The 9,733-nt window shown below is 32.0% G+C and overlaps 1 protein-coding gene across 1 annotated transcript; it reads right to left on the bottom strand.

Moving 5' to 3' along the window:
* Positions 1 to 307: 307 nt before the first annotated feature.
* Positions 308 to 6,144, bottom strand: LOC139897866 (14-3-3 protein 9-like). The gene is made up of 7 exons (XM_071880579.1): positions 5,982 to 6,144; positions 5,087 to 5,393; positions 4,780 to 4,867; positions 3,883 to 3,992; positions 3,639 to 3,787; positions 1,069 to 1,112; positions 308 to 559 (listed from the first exon to the last, which is right to left on the bottom strand). Exons 1-7 carry the CDS (start codon positions 6,052 to 6,054, stop codon positions 557 to 559), a joined length of 774 nt encoding a protein of 257 aa, XP_071736680.1. The 5' UTR covers positions 6,055 to 6,144; the 3' UTR covers positions 308 to 556.
* Positions 6,145 to 9,733: the final 3,589 nt, after the last annotated feature.

Genomic DNA, 9,733 nt, shown 5'->3' on the forward strand with positions numbered 1-9,733 from the left:
TCACATCACAATCTAGTTTAAATCAAAACACCAATAAATGGGGTGGAAATTAAATCAAGGTAATGTAATCCTATAAGTTGTCTAAAAACACCCTTTCAAACCCATCTCCATCATCACATCTATCCAGATAAAACATTCTCCATCAAAACCAAATTCTATACTTCTAACCATATCTCAAATATATTTCGATTCCTCATGAAATCAAGTATTGTAATAAATTAAACATAGATAAATACCTAATAACAGAAACCTGAACCACCACCCCCGCAAAACGAAACTGGTCAAAATCAGAGTTTTTTATCCGGGAAATTAATTTATGTCGCATTTAAGCTAATAGAATTATAGTGTTAAGACTATGCTGATGGATCCATAATGAAAAGACAACAATCTTGATTAAAAGATGTCTTGAATGAATAAGCGACTCAAAAACCATTTAACGACGAGCCAAACAAACAGACCTAAAACAATTCTCAAAATCACTGATTGAGATTCAAGCTTACAAATAATATACACAGTCCTTTCTTAGTCCAGTCATCCCAAAGTTAGTCGAACAATTTTACTGCATAGAAGATTTTCAGTAGAAATATATTAGACGAAATGTGAAAAACCATATGATCACAAAACATGTTAGTTAAAGCCAACACTTTTTGTTTATATTTTTCAATTTGTAGGTCACAAAAAAGGGAATTACAATGATAACTTCCCTAATCATAGAGATAACGACTTCAACCCATTCATAAGAAAACATATCGGATCATGGTAAAGTATATAGATAATGTGTCAAAGGGTTTAATGGTGCGAAACAGTGATCAAAAAGTGGAGTCAATAGTTGCTAAAAATGTAATTATAAAATGCATAAGACCTCCAAAATCATACATTAAAAAAAGTTTTACTAAAAATTACATCTTTATGATCACTTTTTTTAAAATAATCATTTACAATATCTCACAAATATGTAAAATTAGGTGATGCCGGGTCAAACTACAGCCAAATATATCAAATAAAACTCATACTATCAAAACATCAAATGGTTTAACGAGTATAGGAATGTGATTATGGATTAATTACCTCAGTATCTTTAGCCCCTTCAGTGATTTCCATTTTCTGGTCTTCTGCAAAGACAATACACAGTAGTAAATAAATAGCATAAAATTTCATTTCGTTATTATATCAAAATGATGGCAATTTCAGTGATCTTTTGAGTAACACATGATGTACGTTCACAATATGTAAGAATATTAAGAAAACGTATTAATAAGTTCTTATTATCCAAGTTACAAGACTGACAATTGAAATTAGCATGCTGAAATGAATAAATGAGTTTTTAGTACTAAAGTCCAAGAAGACTGACTCAACAAATATAAAAGGTCGGGCGCATGCTGAACTGATTTAGGGGAAGAATGAGTTAAAAATGAAACAGGTCCCATGTAATTTCAATGCATAGAACACGAACCATCTTATTCACAAAAAACAAGATTATAATTAATTAGTAGTATAATTGAGACTACCTATAAAAAACATTATTTAACACTAGAAGTATTTTAAGGTTAGCCAAGCTTGAATCAGCCCGTACCGAATAGAATACCCGTTTGACCCATTACTGGACCCGACCAGATTGCCAACTCCACCAGTGATTCATATGTTCAGATGTCTATCCTAAGTTTCTTCAGGCACAAATTGGTTAAGCATGTAAAATTGAGGTTGTGAGTTTGAGTTTCGTTGTGGATAAAAAGGGTGCGTGCGTGTCTTTGTTGTTCCAAAATATATATATATATATATATATATATATATATATATATATATATATATATATATATATATATATAGTGGTAGGATCAAGGGGGAAGTAACCAATCGGGGGGAAGCGGGGGAAGCAAAACTTTTTTTTTTTTCGTTTTTTGAAAAAACTTTGTTCACGAACATTATAGATTGGATAAAAATATTAACATTTAATAAAGACACTTTGTGATAAATGTTTTTATTTTGGCGGGAAAACGCTCGAAGAGTTAATATATAACAATTATCGTGTTTTTCGAGCGTATGTTGAGGTTTTAGATATTAGGGTTTATATATTAGAGTTTAGATATTAGGGTTTAGAAGTTTAGGGTTTAGATTTAGGATTTAGATTGAGTTTTTAACACGAACGGTTTAGGGTTTAGGGACTAAACCCTAAACTCTAACTCGGGCTAAATATTACTTCACAAAACATGAAGAAAAAAAAAGTTAACATTCTTCACAATCAATATTATCTTAATTGTTATTTTTGTCGATCGCTTTCCCGCCTAAATAATAACATTCATCACGAAGTGTCTTTTTTAAATATTCATATTTTCGTGTGATCTTGATGTCTGAAAAAAAAAATTCCAAAACAACGAAAATTTTTTTTTTACTTCCCCCGATTGGTTACTTCCCCATCATTGATCCTACCCCTATATATATTGGTCGTGAAGAATGTTACCGTTTTTTTTTTATATTTTGTGAAGCAAAATTTAGCCCGAATTAGGGTTTAGGGTTTGGTGTTTAGGGACTAAACCCAAAACCCCAAACCCTAAACCCTAAACCCTAAACCCCAAACTCTAAACCGTTCGTGTTAAAAACTCAATCTAAATCCTAAATCTAAACCCTAAACCCTAAATTTCTAAACCCTAATATCTAAACCCTATGAACCCTAATATCTAAACCCTAACATCTAAAACCTTAAGATACGCTCGAAAAACACGATAATTGTTATATATTACTTCTTCGAGCGTTTTCCCGCCAAAATAAAAACATTTATCACAAAGTGTCTTTATTAAATGTTCATATTTTCATCCAATCTATAATGTTCGTGAACAAAGTTTTTTCAAAAAACGAAAAAAAAGAGTTTTTGCTTCCCCCCGCTTCCTCCCGACTGGTTACTTCCCCCTTGATCCTACCACTATATATATATATATATATATATAGTCATGAGGGAAGCACTTTTTGGGGGAAGTGGGGGGAAGTAAATTTTCTTCGTTTTTTTCGAAACTTTTTTTCAGGCATCAAGATCACATGAAAATATGAACATTTAAAAATGAAACTTTGTGATGAATGTTATTATTTTGGCGGGAAAACGCTCGAAGAAAAAAAATGAAAACATGCATCATGAGTAATATTATTCATCTGAGTTTTTTTTAGCGTTTAAAAATTAATGTTTAGTAATTAGGGTTTAGAAATTTTGGTTCAAAAGTTAGGGTTTAGAAATTAGGGTTTAGGGTTTAGAAATTAGGGTTTAAGGTTAAGAAATTAGGGTTTAGATTGAATTTTTAACACGAACGGTTTAGAGTTTTGGGTTTTGGGTTTAGGGAACCCAAAACACTAAACTCTAACCTCTAAATCGGGCAAAATTTGAAGAAAAAAAAAACTTCATATAAGATGAAAAAAAACAACATTCCAAAAATATTATTAGGAATAACATTATTCATAGTGAACGTTATCAATTATTTCTTCGATCGTTTTCCCGATTAAATAATAACATTCATCACAAAGTGTCTTTTTTAAATATTCATATTTTCACCTAAACTTGATGTTTGAAAAAAAATTCGGAAAAAAATGAAAAAAATTTTACTCCCCCCACTTCCCCCAAAAAAGTGCTTCCCTCTTGATGATGACCCATATACCTCCATCCTCTAGTATGTCCGATGCCCACAAAGTGAGGTTGTCCTTCAGAAGCTGCATAACTAAAGTGCTATCTTTATAGGAATCCTCAGTCAGAGATTCAAGATTTGACATAGCTTCATCAATAGCTTGTTTTGCCAGGTGACAGGCCCTAATAAAAGTCAAAGTAACAATGAAGGATACAGAGTTAATCACATATTTCATATCAAGCATATACAAAACAAAAGGAATAAGTTGTAAAATTACCTTTCAGTAGACTTCATAATTTCATAATAAAACACCGAAAAGTTCAAAGCCAAACCCAGTCGCATTGGGTGAGTAGGGGATAGATCAGCTTCCGCAGTAGTTGAGGCCAACTAGAAACAGCACATAATAATATGATTATATTTTTTTCTTATTTATTTATTTATTTTTTTGCAACGAGAGAAGTATGAATAACTACCAAACTTAAAAAACTGCTGTGTGTCGGCCACATATTTTCTTAGTGCACTGTTGTAAAAGTCGGCCGAGGCGGTCGACGTGTCGGTTTCAGGACTAGCCCGTCCTGAATCGCCCAAAAACACTTTAAAAGTTGGTCAACGTTAGAAAGTCGGGTCAAAGTCAGTCACAGTTGGGCTCGAGCCAGGTCAAAGTTGGGACAAATATTTTTATACTTATTAAAATTAGACCTTGTGCCATATATCTATGTTTGAAATATTGATGTTTATATGTTTGATATATTTATGTGCAACATATATATGTTTAATTTATTTATTACTAAAAGTCAACATTGGTCAAAACCTGACTCGACTAATTCGTCCCTCCAAGGTACCGACCGACTCGTCCCCGACTTTTAGGACATTAGCTTCGTGTGTACGACACGGTATCGAGAAAAAAATAACATGCAATTATGTATGTCAATAAGGCCTCTTGCACAAACTGCAGATGAATAGGTGCATGAACGACAGAAAACTTGGGTTACTTTCCTAACTAAACATCAAGTTGAAATACTAAACAAAAATTTCCATTATTTCAATGCAATGTACTAATAATATTGTCATCAAAAGAGAAGAAAAACATTACATAATAAATAAATAAATAAAAAACTTAAATCAACTGCTAAGTTGTGCTAAAAGGGGAAGCAACATTAAGATAGTGACTTACTTGATAAGCCTTCAATGACTGATCAGCTGCTTCTTTCTTATCGTTACCAAACTTGAACTCAGCAAGATACCTATAATAATCTCCTTTCCTGCATTCAAATTAAAACCATTAAGAAGTAATCAGACAACAAACTTCAGCTACATAGGTATTTAGGTACATAAATACTAAATGTTATCCAACAAAAGAACCACACACACACGCGCGCGCGCGCGCGCACACACACACACACACACACATACATATATATATATATATATATATATATATATATATATATATATCTGACTATCTGTGAACACACACTCACATTTTGTAGTAGAAAACAGTAGATTCTCCAGCAGGTGAAGATGGAATCAAATGCTCATCAATCACAACCATGATGTCACTGCATATGTCATTCAATTCTGTTTCAACCTTCCGTTTGTATTCCTTGATACGCTTTACATTCACTTCATTGCCTCTAGACGACTCCTTCTGCTCAATTGCAGACAATATTCTACATGATGCTCTACGTGAACCCACCACGTTCTTGTAACCAACTGAGAGCAAGTTCCTCTCTTCAACAGTCAACTCGACATCCAATTTTGCAACCTTCTTCATTGCATCCACCATTTCTGCACGAAAACCAATAACAAACTCAAATGCAATATCAAAATACGACTTAAACCTCAAATCAACTTCAACTAAGTTGAGTCATCTTAAGCTCATGATTGACAACGATTAGCATCACTTGCAACTTCTCATATAGTTGAAATAGTGATATAATAGTTCTCTTATTTATATTTATTATCTTAAATCCACTACACCTAGTACATGTGATTTTATATTTATTTTTATAACATATTATTCAAAATTACATAATCAACACTTAAGAAAATTTTACTAATTATTTTTACAACTCAATTAGATAATAAATACAGAGATATGAATATCAGATACATAACGAAATAAGCAATCAACATCTAAACTAAATCCACAAACTGTGTTTAACCTTAGTAAAACCTTACATCATTTAAAATTCAAAAGCATCTAACAACTTCTACTAGCGGATTATACCTGTATACACATCTTACACACCTACAATAACGCAATAAGTAATTAAAAATTCAAAAATAAAAATCTGGAATCACGAGCAAAATTGAATAACATCTAGTATAGAATCTAGAAAGAATAAACGGATCTGGAAAAAGGAAGATGAAAACCGTCATAACGTTCGGCTTGCTCGGCGAGCTTAGCGACGTAGATAAAATTTTCACGATCAGTTGAAGAAGCCATGGCCGCACCAGATCTCTGACGTCACATCGACTTCTCTATTTCCATCTTTTTTGTGTCAAAAGGAGTGGAAAGCGGGGGGAGAGAGAGAGAGAGAGAGAGAGAGAGAGAGTGTTTTGTGTGTGTGTGTCTGTGTGTGATAAATTTGGTGAAGACAAAATTACACAAATAGTGTTTTTAGTTTGCTAAAAAAATACATGAATAGTTCAAATTTGATATTTTAATATTTTTAGTTCACAAGTATATGTATTTTCATTGACGAATAGTCCAGTTATCTAACGGACGTTAAATTTATTCAGTTAACTCGTGTTACATGACAGATACATGAGGGTATTTTCATCAATATTCATTTTATCCTCCACCTCATCTTTCACTTTTTAACGGAAGTTGTTTGGATTACCAATTATTTATTGTTACATATTATACAGGCCCAACAACGTCTTTTGACTCAATATGGTCTAGCCCAACTGTTAACTCAGACCAACTGCAATCCGCTCACCCAACAGTATACATGTTCACACTTCAACAACACCGGGCCACACATGTCTAACTATTATGGCCACAACAGCCCATTTCAACAACTACAAGCTCAATCCAAATAGAAAACCACATGCGTACAACAGTCAACATGAACAATATGAAATGTCCCGTTCTTATTGATTAAAAACGTTCCATATTAATTGATTTTGTTGCGAGGTTTTGACCTCTATATGAGACGTTTTTCAAAGACTGCATTCATTTTCAAAACAAACCATAACCTTTATTTCATAGATAAAGGTTTTAAAAAAAGCTTTACGTAGATTATCAAATAATGATAATCTAAAATATCCTGTTTACACACGACCATTACATAATGGTTTACAATACAAATATGTTACAACAAAATAAGTTTCTTGAATGCAGTTTTTACACAATATCATACAAGCATGGACTCCAAATCTCGTCCTTATTTAAGTATGCGACATCGGAAGCTCTTAATAATCACCTGAGAATAAACATGCTTAAAACGTCAACAAAAATGTTGGTGAATTACAGGTTTAACCTATATATATCAAATCATAATAATAGACCACAAGATTTCATATTTCAATACACATCCCATACATAGAGATAAAAATCATTCATATGGTGAACACCTGGTAACCGACATTAACAAGATGCATATATAAGAATATCCCCATCATTCCGGGACACCCTTCGGATATGATATAAATTTCGAAGTACTAAAGCATCCGGTACTTTAGATGGGGCTTGTTGGGCCCGATAGATCTATCTTTAGGATTCGCGTCAATTAGGGTTTCTGTTCCCTAATTCTTAGATTACCAGACTTAATAAAAAGGGGCATATTCGATTTCGATAATTCAACCATAGAATGTAGTTTCACGTACTTGTGTCTATTTTGTAAATCATTTATAAAACCTGCATGTATTCTCATCCCAAAAATATTAGATTTTAAAAGTGAGACTATAACTCACTTTCACAGATTTTTACTTCGTCGGGAAGTAAGACTTGGCCACTGGTTGATTCACGAACCTATAACAATATATACATATATATCAAAGTATGTTCAAAATATATTTACAACACTTTTAATATATTTTGATGTTTTAAGTTTATTAAGTCAGCTGTCCTCGTTAGTAACCTACAACTAGTTGTCCACAGTTAGATGTACAGAAATAAATCGATAAATATTATCTTGAATCAATCCACGACCCAGTGTATACGTATCTCAGTATTGATCACAACTCAAACTATATATATTTTGGAATCAACCTCAACCCTGTATAGCTAACTCCAACATTCACATATAGAGTGTCTATGGTTGTTCCGAAATATATATAGATGTGTCGACATGATAGGTCGAAACATTGTATACGTGTCTATGGTATCTCAAGATTACATAATATACAATACAAGTTGATTAAGTTATGGTTGGAATAGATTTGTTACCAATTTTCACGTAGCTAAAATGAGAAAAATTATCCAATCTTGTTTTACCCATAACTTCTTCATTTTAAATCCGTTTTGAGTGAATCAAATTGCTATGGTTTCATATTGAACTCTATTTTATGAATCTAAACAGAAAAAGTATAGGTTTATAGTCGGAAAAATAAGTTACAAGTCGTTTTTGTAAAGGTAGTCATTTCAGTCGAAAGAACGACGTCTAGATGACCATTTTAGAAAACATACTTCCACTTTGAGTTTAACCATAATTTTTGGATATAGTTTCATGTTCATAATAAAATTCATTTTCTCAGAATAACAACTTTTAAATCAAAGTTTATCATAGTTTTTAATTAACTAACCCAAAACAGCCCGCGGTGTTACTACAACGGCGTAAATCCGGTTTTACGGTGTTTTTCGTGTTTCCAGGTTTTAAATCATTAAGTTAGCATATCATATAGATATAGAACATGTGTTTAGTTGATTTTAAAAGTCAAGTTAGAAGGATTAACTTTTGTTTGCGAACAAGTTTAGAATTAACTAAACTATGTTCTAGTGATTACAAGTTTAAACCTTCGAATAAGATAGCTTTATATGTATGAATCGAATGATGTTATGAACATCATTACTACCTTAAGTTCCTTGGATAAACCTACTGGAAAAGAGAAAAATGGATCTAGCTTCAACGGATCCTTGGATGGCTCGAAGTTCTTGAAGCAGAATCATGACACGAAAACAAGTTCAAGTAAGATCATCACTTGAAATAAGATTGTTATAGTTATAGAAATTGAATCAAAGTTTGAATATGATTATTACCTTGTATTAGAATGATAACATACTATAAGAAACAAAGATTTCTTGAGGTTGGATGATCACCTTACAAGATTGGAAGTGAGCTAGCAAACTTGAAAGTATTCTTGATTTTATGTAACTAGAACTTGTAGAATTTATGAAGAACACTTAGAACTTGAAGATAGAACTTGAGAGAGATCAATTAGATGAAGAAAATTGAAGAATGAAAGTGTTTGTAGGTGTTTTTGGTCGTTGGTGTATGGATTAGATATAAAGGATATGTAATTTTGTTTTCATGTAAATAAGTCATGAATGATTACTCATATTTTTGTAATTTTATGAGATATTTCATGCTAGTTGCCAAATGATGGTTCCCACATGTGTTAGGTAACTCACATGGGATGCTAAGAGCTGATCATTGGAGTGTATATACCAATAGTACATACATCTAAAAGCTGTGTATTGTACGAGTACGAATACGGGTGCATACGAGTAGAATTGTTGATGAAACTGAACGAGGATGTAATTGTAAGCATTTTAGTTAAGTAGAAGTATTTTGATAAGTGTATTGAAGTCTTCCAAAAGTGTATAAATACATATTAAAACACTACATGTATATACATTTTAACTGAGTCGTTAAGTCATCGTTAGTCGTTACATGTAAGTGTTGTTTTGAAACCTTTAGGTTAACGATCTTGTCAAATGTCGTTAACCCAATGTTTATAATATCAAATGAGATTTTAAATTATTATATTATCATGATATTATCATGTATGAATATCTCTTAATATGATATATATACATTAAATGTCTTTACAACGATAATCGTTACATATATGTCTCGTTTAAAAATCATTAAGTTAGTAGTCTTGTTTTTACATATGTAGTTCATTGTTAATATACTTAATGATATGTTTACTTATCATAGTATCATGTTAACTATATA

The sequence above is a fragment of the Rutidosis leptorrhynchoides genome, chromosome 3, assembly GCF_046630445.1.
Source record: "Rutidosis leptorrhynchoides isolate AG116_Rl617_1_P2 chromosome 3, CSIRO_AGI_Rlap_v1, whole genome shotgun sequence".
NCBI lineage: Eukaryota > Viridiplantae > Streptophyta > Magnoliopsida > Asterales > Asteraceae > Rutidosis > Rutidosis leptorrhynchoides.